General features: G+C 52.6%; 2 protein-coding genes across 2 annotated transcripts, besides 5 other annotated features; both read left to right on the top strand.

Moving 5' to 3' along the window:
* Positions 1-220: 220 nt before the first annotated feature.
* On the top strand, positions 221-1892 carry BO72DRAFT_351616 (putative class V chitinase; the record flags this gene model as incomplete). Its single annotated transcript, XM_040940697.1, has 5 exons — positions 221-267; positions 349-857; positions 911-1051; positions 1110-1389; positions 1451-1892. Coding segments are annotated over 5 exons (1419 nt in total), but the record flags the coding sequence as incomplete, so codon positions are not given.
* Positions 1893-4289: 2397 nt separating this feature from the next.
* Positions 4290-4351: a sequence feature (Protein overlapping with rRNA (BO72DRAFT_478984, RAK75241.1) was converted to a misc_feature.).
* A 478-nt stretch (positions 4352-4829) lies between these two features.
* Positions 4830-5306: a sequence feature (Protein overlapping with rRNA (BO72DRAFT_478984, RAK75241.1) was converted to a misc_feature.).
* Positions 5307-5374: 68 nt separating this feature from the next.
* Positions 5375-6187: a sequence feature (Protein overlapping with rRNA (BO72DRAFT_478984, RAK75241.1) was converted to a misc_feature.).
* Positions 6188-6254: 67 nt separating this feature from the next.
* Positions 6255-6945: a sequence feature (Protein overlapping with rRNA (BO72DRAFT_478984, RAK75241.1) was converted to a misc_feature.).
* A 354-nt stretch (positions 6946-7299) lies between these two features.
* Positions 7300-7335: a sequence feature (Protein overlapping with rRNA (BO72DRAFT_478984, RAK75241.1) was converted to a misc_feature.).
* A 1794-nt stretch (positions 7336-9129) lies between these two features.
* On the top strand, positions 9130-10925 carry BO72DRAFT_514480 (tannase and feruloyl esterase; the record flags this gene model as incomplete). Its single annotated transcript, XM_040949522.1, has 3 exons — positions 9130-9724; positions 9784-10385; positions 10422-10925. 3 exons carry the CDS (start codon positions 9130-9132, stop codon positions 10923-10925), a joined length of 1701 nt encoding a protein of 566 aa, XP_040799250.1.
* Positions 10926-12184: the final 1259 nt, after the last annotated feature.

Genomic DNA, 12184 nt, shown 5'->3' with positions numbered 1-12184 from the left:
AGTGGGTTTTGTGGATTCGGACCTACCTTCTGTGGCGAGGGGAACTGTACCAGTTCCTGCGATGCAAAGGCGGAATGCGGTCGTGAGTGAACTATTTATCGGAGATAATTCCTCGTATGCGCTATATTGACATGGCATAGCGTACGCCGATACCGATAGTTATGATTGTCCCTTGCAGGTGTGCTGCTCGCAGTATGGCTTCTGCGGAACAACAGATGAGTTCTGTGGAACAGGGTGCATTACAGGATGTGATGAGGTGAATGAACCGTGAGTCGGACCTACAACCGTTTGTCTTCTTCTTTCATTTAATTGAACTAAATATTTATACATTCAATCCTCTCCTGGTAGGTCTTGCTCTGGCTCGAGTAGCGATACGCGGATAATTGGATACTACTCGAGCTCGGCTTACACGCGCACGTGCAACTCCTGGAGTCCGGAGAACATCGACCCGGGACTCTGGACACATCTTATCTATGCATTTGCGCTCATTGGCTCCGACTATAGAATTGCGCAAGGGAATTCGTTCGACACAGAACTATATCCCAGATTCACCGGGCTTAAGCAGTCCCGTGCAGGTCTGAACACCCTGATCTCGGTGGGGGGTTGGGATGCTGGCGGAACGATATTTTCAGATATGGTCAGTACCTCAGCGACAAGATCAACCTTTATTAACTCGGTGATTTCTTTCATGGCGAGCTACGGCTTTGATGGGATTGATCTGGACTGGGAATATCCAGCCGCATCGGACAGAGGTGGTCTTGCGGCGGACACAGAAAATTATGTCGCTCTTGTCAAAGAGCTGAAGGCAGCTTGCGGGAATAGATATACGGTTACGGTCACCTTGCCCTCCTCATATTGTTTGTTATCTGTTACCTACAAGCCCGTTTTCACCTCTGACTTTGCACCATAGGGTATCTTCAAGGTTTTGACGTGTCGGGAATGGAACCCTATGTTGACTGGTTTCATTTTATGAGCTATGATATCCATGGCACGTGGGATGGCAATAGTCCTTATACAAAGTCTGTCGTGCAGCCACACACAAATTTGACCGGTGTGTATTGTCCTTCTCATACCGTAGAATACTTCGATGGTGACCCTCGGGACTTTAGAGATCAAGGAAGGGCTCGATCTACTCTGGCGCAATGAAATCGATCCTCAGAAGGTAGTGCTCGGAGAAGCATTCTACGGCCGGTCTTTCACTCTGTCTGATACATCTTGCACCGCCCCTGGATGTCCGTTCAGTAGTGGTGGTGATCCTGGGCAATGCACAGCCACATCCGGCATCCTATCAGATGCGGAGATTCAGGGGGTGATTTCCGAGCATGGCCTCACGCCGACCTTTGATGAAGCAGCCGGGATTAAATACATTGTTTGGAATGAGAACCAATGGTAAATCAAGGGAAACTACACTTTCTCATCAAAACCGAGCGCTGAACCACTTGATTTCCAGGGTATCATATGACGATTCGGAGACGCTTGATCTTAAGAGGACATTTGCGAACGAGAAATGCTTAGGCGGACGCATGGTCTGGTCAGTCGACATGGACGACAATACTTCCAAGCAAGCATCCGTGAACTTGAATGCAGCTGGACTAGAGCTGATAGGGGACGACGTTTCTGCAAATCCTGCTTTTGCAGTCAGAAAGCTGTCGGCAACGAGCTCCCAAAATGCTGTCAACCTGGTTTCCTACTGGACTGACTGTGCTGCTGAGCCTCAGTGTAACGCAGGATTTACGCTGTGGACAACGGGCCACGGAAAGGTGTACGATGCCGACAAAGGTGTCTATACGGGCGATGGGTGTCACGGTGGAGGGAAAGGATTCAATCGCGGCCTCTGCGTGGAATCCGATGTTCAGGCAGTCAATTGCCAGTGGTACGGAAAGGCTAAAGGCTGTTCCCAAACGTGCCCTGCAGGTACCATTCTACTCGCCCAGAATACGCACATTGGTGGCGCAAGCACTGGCTGTAAAACCGGGCACTTCTCCAGCTACTGTTGCGAAGAGATTTACACCAATTCCCTCGCGGTTTGTCCACAGACCAATGTCAACAATGCCCTTACAGGTGGACTGGGCGTTGTTCGCAAAGATGCAACGTCTGTCCGACTCCTGAAAGACGCCCCCGATCTGAGCACATTCCAAGAATGCTTTTGGGCCATAGTGGGCTTTCTTTCTCTAGTAGCCGCGGGGAACTACCTCGTGAACAACATTCCCGGTCACTGGAATGCGAACGGGCAGTTTCAACCCCAGCAAAACCGGGTCTATCCAGCATCAGTGACGGCCCAAGCATGCACCACGACTACCACATCTCACACCACCATCACCACCCTCACCTCGAGCCCGAAAACCGTCACTTGCGATGGCAACAGATACCCTCAGGCATGCGCACACTATAGCTCGGTGATCGACTTACACCAGTATTCCACGCTGGTTTGCCCCGTCAATAAGTTGGTCAGTCGCACAGCCACATCTACCTGGACCCAGCAGCATGATGCTGCATGGCGGTCATGGGTCCCTAATCTCCCCGCCCGCTACAAGTACAACCGCTGTGATCTCGACGAATATCCGCCCTTCGCATATGTGGAAAGAACCGGATCACCATACACTCAATGGATCCGCTTCCTACCCGGAAGCGAGAATCGTGGCGTCGGAAAGCTGTGGAATGGGGGCTGTGCGCAGTCCCGCAAGACGACCACCACCCAGGGTGGGCCGATCACCAGCAGCACGTGCACCGAGATTGTCTCGACAATATACACTTTGAACGGGCTGGTCATGGAGTTCACCAATGTGCAGGGCTATTCCATGAGCGACAATCCCTGCCTGCCGGTGGTGATTACGGACGATCCAGGATTTGCTCTATTCACCAACGACCCTTGGTACGTGGCAGTCCAGCAGCAGCATAATTCGGCCGCCTACGCATTCCCCCCAGTTGCTGCGCTTACCCAGGGGAAGACTGCGCCTCGAATCGGGAGAAATATTGCGAAACGGGAGAGCTCTGACTTCTGGGTAGTGGATGAAGGGAACTCGTCTCGTCGAGCAACCCCGGAAGAAGTGTTTGAGGACATGGGTCTCATCAGATGCGAGTCCACAGACTGTGAGAAGGAGCTGAAGAAGATGGGACGGCTTCGCGATCAAGACCATGATCGTGGTGTGAGTGATACAATCTCCAGCGCCCCGGTCGTGCTCACAACTTCGCTGGAAGCGACACCAGGCTCGTCGCGAACCGACTCTAGGAAGGTGGTAGTTCCCTCACAACCGATCGAGACGGGCAGAGGGGTTCGGAACCACTTCGAGCGACATAGAAGAAGTGGGACCTCCCATCACCATTGAATTTGCTTACCCGCGAGCAAGCCCAACCTGGTACCTGAAATCGTGGTGAACATTTTGATCTTGAGGTAAACCTCGTATGGCGGCCTGTAAATGTGTCTGACGACTGCAATATTGGTTATAACTACAGTACATCGAATTGGGAACTCAGTTTGCCTGCTGCATCTATAATTTATCTTCATCTGATCTTTGTCTCCCGTTAGTTGTTGCCTCCTCTAGCTTTCAAATAGTTACTATCGATACTTTTTCGCTTTCACCTGTTCTGTTCCACGCGCATAGACATACATGCTATCTCCTACATGCATAAAACCCCAAAATAAATAGTACAGTGACGTATATGATGAAGTCTGCATATAAAAAGGTATTTCACACTTCATTTGTACATCAGAAACAAATCACCCAACTTTATGGCTGTAATCGCCCGCCATGCTCGACACCGAGGCTCGTGCGGAGCTTGGTAGCTTGCGAAAATGGTGTGACAGCCAAATTATTCGGTCTCACTCCAGTCACCCGCCGGCAGGACTGATCTAGTGAAAAGCATGGCCGTAATTTTAAGTCAGCTTTCTGGAGCGGAAACATTGTACATTAACTCGATCTCAAAGATTGTTACCCTGAGCCTGCCCTAGCCGCTCCCAAGCTCGAACGCCCTCAGCGCGAATGCTTGCTTTGACTTTACAGCTTTGCAGCCAGTATCGAGAAGACTGCAGACAGAAACGCAAATAAGCTGCAGTCATCACCTTACTCTTTCTTTTTCTGATTTTTGTCTGTATACGTTTCGGCAATGTCGGCAAGGCTAAGTATCATGCTCTACCCTAGTAGGTGCTTTGCTTCGCTGACGAGCGGTTGCCTCCGATTTCTAGTCAATATAAGGGCATTCCGCATATCTGAAATTTAGGGAATCCAACTATCAATAGCGTCTGCATGTAAGCCAATAATTATATGTGCACCGTGTTTCGATGTTCGCTGATGTCTGTTCTTGGCATTCAGTGCTTAGGCCACCGCCAAGCACGAGCTCCGGGCCGTCACCGGTGTGTGCAGTGTGTGATTGGCAAGCATAAGATAGCTCAGTATGCCAAGATATGGATTAGGTTAGCTACCACGCGAACGATCAGGTTGATAAGGCTACGGGGAGTGGCAGAGCCCTTAGCACCGCATTGCTCTAGCGCCGGGGTCTTGGCATACAGTCGTGATGTGGGTTCGCTATGGCGGTGGCTGGGAACGTTGAAGCTTCTCGCAACGTGAAGACTTGCTGTCACTGTTGCGCGAGTGGACGCTCTGATGACCGGCGATGGATCCCAGGCACAGCATTGAGATGAACTGCCTACCCGATGCGGGGCCGGCACACGAAGACGAGCCCCTCCTTTCACCAACCACAGCAACACGATACCCCGCTATTTTAACGCCAGGGATCTCTATCGCAAATGAAAACGAGACTGAAGCGGAGACCATAAAGACTGATTCCAGTAACGATGAGGCCCACAACACGTCAGATACCCCGTATCCCAGATACGCCAGCAAAGGGCTGCTCGGGAAGTATATCCCCGAGGTCGACGAGCACCATGTGCGATCCACCACGCGCAAAAGCGCCGCATCCAAGCAGTCGACCATGCTACGCAACCAATTCATCACGGCGGCCGTCATCTGTCTGGCGAATGTGGTGACACTGATCTGCTTTTGGGTGTTCTTCCCCCCAGATGAACGAGGCATCGGGACCATCCATATGGGTGACTGCACGGAGATGACGAGCATCAATAGCGCCGCCCACGTGGCTCTCAACGTGCTGTCGTCGCTTTTCCTCGGGGCGGGGAGCTACTGTATGCAGATTCTAGTTGCCCCGTCTCGGCGGGAGATGGACGTGGCACATGCTCGTGGGGTATCGCTCGACATCGGGGTTCAGAGTGTTCGCAATCTGCGCTGGATCAAGTCTGGGAGATTATTCAAGTGGATAGGGCTTGGGGTGTTGTCGATTTGTTTGCATTTATTGTGAGTTCTTACGGTTGCTGTTCCTATGATAGGGTGAATGCTGATACCCAGCGTCTGCGCTGTTCTAGCTGGAACTCGCTCACCTTCACATCAACCCCAGTCGTGAGCTATGCAACAGCCACAGTGACGAGCGACTTCCAGACGGTAGGGCGGGATTGGGCCTTGGATTCCATCCCGCCCACTCTCTCCGACAAGAACTGGTCTGCGGTACACGACCTCTACAACCAAATGGCCAACTTCACCCATCTCGACAAACAAGGGTGCATCGATGCGTACATCGACGGTCTTACGACCAAAGGACCATTAGTGGTCGTCGCAGCCAACATCACCGCGGCGCAGAACTACAACCGCACCCTGCTCGACGGCTGGGTTACAGGGTGGGATGTCTGGAGCCATGCCCCCTGGTGGATCTGCGGGGCGTACAACCTACCAGACTACAACCGCCTGTGCACGCGCGAATGGGCCAGTACTTTTATCGATGACTGGGCGGTTGTCGCGTGGGCTCACCAGGAGGAAGGCCGGCCGGGATGGCCATTCTGGGTCAAGGTCGATCACTGCCTTGTCGGGGCCGAGAGCGATATTAGCCAGCGGTGCGGACTGCACTATGGAACACAGGTCTTTGCTGTTGTGAGTGCGTGCACAGTACTTCAATGCGGCTTTATCTTAAGGGTTTGGTGGTCGTACCGCACAAAGTCTGCTCGACGCTACACGGAGAAGACTATGGTTCTGATGGGCGACGCGGTTGCAGAATATTTGGAGTATCCTGGTGATATGTCAAACTCGCAAGTGGTCCATGTATACCCACAGGTCTGGCGCGCTCAGAAGAGTGTATCATGGTTCAAGACCATCCATCGCAAGGCTTGGGCAATATCGTTGAGTTTGTGAGTTTCCCTCCCGCACCCAGAGGCCGAACCGATGTACATTGCAGTGCTAACCGAGAAACAACAGATTCATGCTAGGTATAGCCGCTCCATTAGCCATACTGGTCGACTCAGTGGTCTTCTGGAAAGGCCGGGGCCTGGACATGAGCCTCCCATCCATCGTGCAACTCGGCTTCGGGCTCAACCCAGGCTTCCTCGGCATGAACAGCGAAACCAGCAACTACAGCCTGATGGAGTGCGTCTTCCTGGCCAACATCATCCAGCTCCTCGTCAGCTTCCTCTACCTCTTCTACAACAACATCCTGACGCACCAGCTCGTCGCCGACCAGTGGGTGCGCTTCCTCCGGCCGGACGGGAAGAAGGCTCTTCGCGTGTCAACCCCGCGGGGCATGCAGCGCTCGTCCTATCTCCTTTCCCTGCCCCTCACCTACTCGCTCACGCTAACCATCGCCATGATCCTGCTACACTGGCTCGTCTCACAGAGTCTCTTCGTGGTGCAGACCATCGGCTTCGACACCAACGGCGAGAAGGTCAACTTCCCGCACTTCTCCGGTTCGACCGTCGGGTACGCCCTTCTGCCCATTGTTCTGGCAACCCTCTGCGGGGTCGTTATGGTGGCAGGCCTGCTGCTGCATTCTTTAGTGCGACACCATCATGATGTGCCGGCAGGGTTCCCTGCATGGGGCGCAAGCAGCGCTCACATCGAAGCGCTGTGCTCGGGACGGCCCTCGGATGACGTTGACGCCCATCTCTTTCCCGTCAGCATCGGGGTCGTCGTGTCGGGTCCCCAGGACCAACCCTATCTGACCTTCTCAACGGATACCGGGTTGCGCTCGCCCGAGCGGAACGAGATGCTTATGCTCCCTGCACGGATGGCAGGACCAAAGGGTTCAAAGGGAAGGGAGCCGCGGGCGCGTCGAATGTGGGGTTCCTTGAAGACTCTGCCGCGGAGACTAGGTTTTTAGGGTTGGCAAAGATAGAGTGGGTCTGTAAACGGGATGAGGTTAACTGAGGGGGAATACTTAAGCATACAAGACACACCCAGCAAAGCTTTTATAAATAGTAACGTTAGTAGGCAATGGAAATTGCAAAAAGACAAAAACATACAACAGAAGGGATTCGCTGGTGGTCACCCACCCAACTACTAACCTCCCGGCGTGTGGCTTAAGTACGGCTGAGCGGACGGGAAGCCCTGTTTTCCACACCCTGTGGTCGTATGTGCTAGAATTATGTAACACAGCATTTACATACCAACTGTAGTATTTGTAGGAGTGAGCGGCCAAGCAGGAGTATCCCATGTCAGACGCAGTCAATTGCGCTAGATCCAGAATGCGCTTCGAGGGCTCTCTGAGTGCTGATTCTATATCTTACTACAAGCTCATGTTTCTTTTGAAACTACCCTGGCAGCAAAATGTGTCGGGCATGGTCATGTCCGATATATATAGTAACAAGATACGTCTATGGATGCATGAAGAGGTTCGCAAAGCCCTACGACATCACCTCAAAAGAAGATGGTCGCCCGTGCAAGAGAAAAGGATGCTAACCAGAGACTTGGGCAATAATCTGGAAACATAAGCGAGCCTGCCCGGAACATGAGGATCAACAGGATGTATCTATGAGCGGCGGGCCAAACGTCAACGTCGTCTCGAGGTACAGAGTCACCGGCGCCAGAAATCCCAGCTTTCTCGCAAAGAGCAACTCTCGGCGCCCCGATCACAGGCTAGCGGGTAGGCAGCCTGACAACAGCACCGGCAGCAGAGTGAATGAGAATCGACCCGCCTTTTTGAAGGCGACCTAGATGAGCAATACCATACATATAACGCCATTAAAAAGACTGCTGGGAATTCCTCCGTAGAGGCTAGGTGGTCACGAAATTTAATGGTGGTATGGGCCTTGTTTAGAACCAATATCTTGAACGTTCCTGATGCCATACCACACACTTGATCGCCGAAGGCGAAGCCCTTCACCTTTTATGCAATCCGCCGCATTGTTCCCCCGTTACTCGTGTCCAATATATGTATCCGTTATTTGGTCGAGTGCTTGAATGAAAGAAAATAGCCCTCCACTTCTACGCGGGCCCACCGCATGGTAAACATATGTCCCAGACTCTTCAGGTACCGAAAGCAAGATAAGTGGGGAAATATGCAGTGCAAGCCGTTTCAGCACATCCTCACGATCGATGAAGATTCAGCCGTCCGCCCGAACAGGGCAAGTCCCTGAAACTTGACTCGAGCCCAGCTTCTGCTAACCCTCTCGGTGGGATGAAAGAAACAGAACCGCCGATGAATCTCGGACCGGGATTCGAACCTGATCCGGAAGGCATTGGCTGCAGCCTGGAGCCTGGAGCATCATCCGGATAAATGCTTTCTCGGTCACCGGTGGCGAGTGGACCCTAAGATCCACCGGCTTACGCTTTTTTGAATTTATGTTTCTGCTCCAAATGCAACCTTAAAACCTGAAGCACTGATCTTATTGAACGTTAATGAGTGAGTTGACTTTATGACAGGCCGCATAAACACTGAATACGCCCTGGTGGCCACTATGCCCGTCAGCTTGCATAGTCAAGAAGGTAACTAGGGCTGGCCACCGGACGACGGCACGGAAAAGAATTTAAGCTTAATTGTTTGGCTAGTCCTCATCGTGAGACAACTGATGAAGCTTAATTAACCCCCTGGGTCAATCGGTGGGTCTTTACCATATCTGAAGTTCTGAACCAGTTCTGGACGCGCGTTCGTAGCTTGGCAGTGGTGACCTCTGATCTCCCATCTAATCTCCGAATTGCACCTACACGTGTATCTCCGAGTAGTACTACAACTACCAGTACAGCACACTCCTATAAGAAAGGCTCCCATCCTTCATTTCACGGTGGCTTGATTATCCAAACAGTCCTTCGCTCACTCTCTTTATCCTTTCTTTTTCCTCCATTGTCAAGTCTTCCTACCATGCGTCAATACTCGCGTGCTGCCGCGGCCGCCGTTGCTCTGGCAGCAACTGCCCGCGCCACCAATTCCTCGTCGCTTGCCACTCTCTGTACCGTCGCTCACGTCCAGTCGGCACTTCCTGCCAATGGCACTCTCCTCGGCATTGACATGATTCCCTCCTCCGTGACAGCCAAGACTGCCACCAGCTCCGGCTACGAATACTGCGACGTTTCCGTTTCCTATGTCCACACCGGCAGCAGCGATGAGGTCGTCCTCAACTACGGCTTCCCCAGCCCTGAAATCTTTGCCAACCGCTTCTACGTGGCTGGTGGCTTCGGCTACACTCTGAGCACCAGCATCACTGGAGGGCTGGAGTATGGAGCTGTGGGTGGTGCCACCGATGCTGGCTACGGCGCCCTCTCCGGTACCACCGTCGACGAAGTCAACCTCCTCGGCAACGGCACCATCAACTGGGACCCAATCTTCATGTTTGCCTACAAGGGCTTGGGTGAGATGACTACGGTCGGAAAGCCTTTGACTCGGGCGTTCTACAACCTAGACGATGAGGCCAAGGTGTACACTTACTTCGAGGGGTGCTCGGATGGCGGCAGAGAAGGTGGGTCTTACCAATGCAAATGAACGCTGGGACATACTGATCCTCTCGTTTTGTCCCAGGTATGAGCCAGATCCAGCGCTACGGAGACCTGTACGACGGCGCCGTCATCGGAGCCCCGGCCTTCCGCTACGGCCAGCAGCAGGTGAACCACCTTTTCTCCGCTGTCGTCGAGCAGACGCTCGACTACTTCCCCCCTCCCTGTGAACTGGAGAAGATCGTGAACGCGACCATCAGCGCCTGTGATCCTCTCGATGGACGCTCTGATGGAGTCATCTCCCGCTCCGATCTGTGCCAGTTGGAGTTCAACCTGACCTCCGTGATCGGCGAGTCCTATTACTGCGCCGCGACCACCAGTACCTCTCTCGGTTTCAACTTTGGTAAGCGTAACGACGGCACCCAGACTACTACCACTCCGGCGCAGCGCGGTAATGTAACTGCGGAAGGTGTGGCCGTCGCGCAGGCCATCTACGACGGACTGTTCAACTCCCAGGGCGAGCGGGCTTACCTCTCCTACCGTATTGGTGCCGAGTTTACCGATGCAGAAACCGAGTACGATAACTCCACCAAGTCCTGGGGTTTGGACATTCCCTCCACCGGCGGAGAATTCGTCGGTCGCTTCATTGAGCTGCTTGAGGTCGATAACCTTGATAATCTGAACAACGTCACCTACGATACTCTGGTTTCGTGGATGAACGAGGCGATGATTCTCTACATGGATACTCTGCAGACCACCCTGCCCGACCTTACTACCTTCCAGTCCTCCGGCGGCAAGCTCATTCACTACCACGGCGAATCCGACCCCAGTGTCCCCACCGCATCGTCCGTCCACTACTGGCAGTCGGTGATGAAGATTATGTACCCCAGCCTGGGTTCTTCCAAGGCGATCGAGCAGATGAAGGAGTGGTACCAGCTGTATCTGGTGCCCGGTGCCGCCCACTGCGCCCGCAACAGCCTGCAGCCCAACGGCCCCTTCCCCGAGGACAACATGGCCACTATGATCAAGTGGGTTGAGAGCGGGGTCCAGCCTACCGGTCTCAACGCTACGGTCGATGCGGGCGCGTACGATGGGGAAGTGCAGCAGCTCTGCCAGTTCCCCAAGCGGCCTGTTTGGAAAAAGGATGCGTGGAAGTGCGAGAGCGACGACGAGGGAGCCGATACTTTCTACTACACTTTCCCTGCTTTCAAGCTGCCTGTCTACTAGACTTGTTGTCTACTAGACTTGTTGTCTTCTAGACCCCAAATGTGGATCGCTTCCAGCGCCGTATAATCCCTGGGGTATAGGGAGAGTCTCCACGGATTACCCCGTCGAGCGTTACTTGGCCAATTTCTTCTTGTCTTCATTTTCTATGCGATTTCACCTTTTTCCATTTACCTTTAACATCTTCGATGCTAATGTGCATCCATTTTGTCCTATAGTAGACATAGATAATATTATTGAACAGAGTGGTGCTCCACTTCTCAACGTGTGGACCGTGGCCTCGTCACCCCTTCCGTCATCCCGAGCTTCACCCCTGGACACCATAATCAAATTTGGAAATTATTTCCGAGGTAGTACGCATTCCGAGTTAGGCTTCTGAGAACTAAGCCCTTCTTGTTTTAGATTAAGTATGACTCCCCCTCCCCATCTACTCTCAGCTTCTTCGATATGTTTCTAATTCATCCAGCGTATCCACTCAACTACCTAGCCCTTCAACGCAGCACCCTGCTCCGCGTCGCAGTGATCAAAGAAGTTAAGGCCACAAAAAGGCGGAATTCGTCCCTCAAGGGGCCCCCCCTCCCCCTTGCCCAGAACTTTATACTGTGCGGCACATACCGACCGAGAACAGAATCAGCCAGCTACCTGTCTTTCCCTCTGGTGAGAGCAAGGGCCTAACTTAGTGCGCGAAGATCCTCTTTACTCCTCCTACTATACGTACCAAGGGGCCAAGATCTTTATGTTTTCTTTCCGTGACAATGCTTCCGACCATTCGTAAAGCTCGATCTACCGGAAAAGAGCTCGATTAGTATTCCAAATATCTCTGCCAAGGTCTGAGTTCATTCCCGGTTCGCCACAGCAGTGCACCATTGCGGGGAGCCCGCGTGGTGTGATGTATAATCAACTTGATTCTAGACATTGACCCCAGCATCCATTTGCTATTATTGCTACAGGTGAAAGAGAGTATTCTCGACTAATAAGACACATCTTACAAGCAGACTTTAGAGAAAGTCCTCAGCACACAATCGTCATTTGTTGCAAAGGCTCAAGCCAAAGGTGTTACAACCAGGATATCTTATGATGACGTGCTTTCCCTCATATTTTCAGCAATCATTTGTTTCTTCTCTCCACATGGTCTATAGCATAGGGTGCACTCGAGAGGCTAGTTGTCCCCCTCTACCCGAAAACCGTGGCAGATTTCCAGACCCATATTAGCTCCTTGTTGCCTCCAGCGCCCATCGAAGTCCAGTCCCAGCAGGAACCTG

This window comes from Aspergillus fijiensis, assembly GCF_003184825.1.
Source record: "Aspergillus fijiensis CBS 313.89 unplaced genomic scaffold BO72scaffold_40, whole genome shotgun sequence".
NCBI lineage: Eukaryota > Fungi > Ascomycota > Eurotiomycetes > Eurotiales > Aspergillaceae > Aspergillus > Aspergillus fijiensis.
This window is presented reverse-complemented; position numbering and strand designations above follow the sequence as displayed.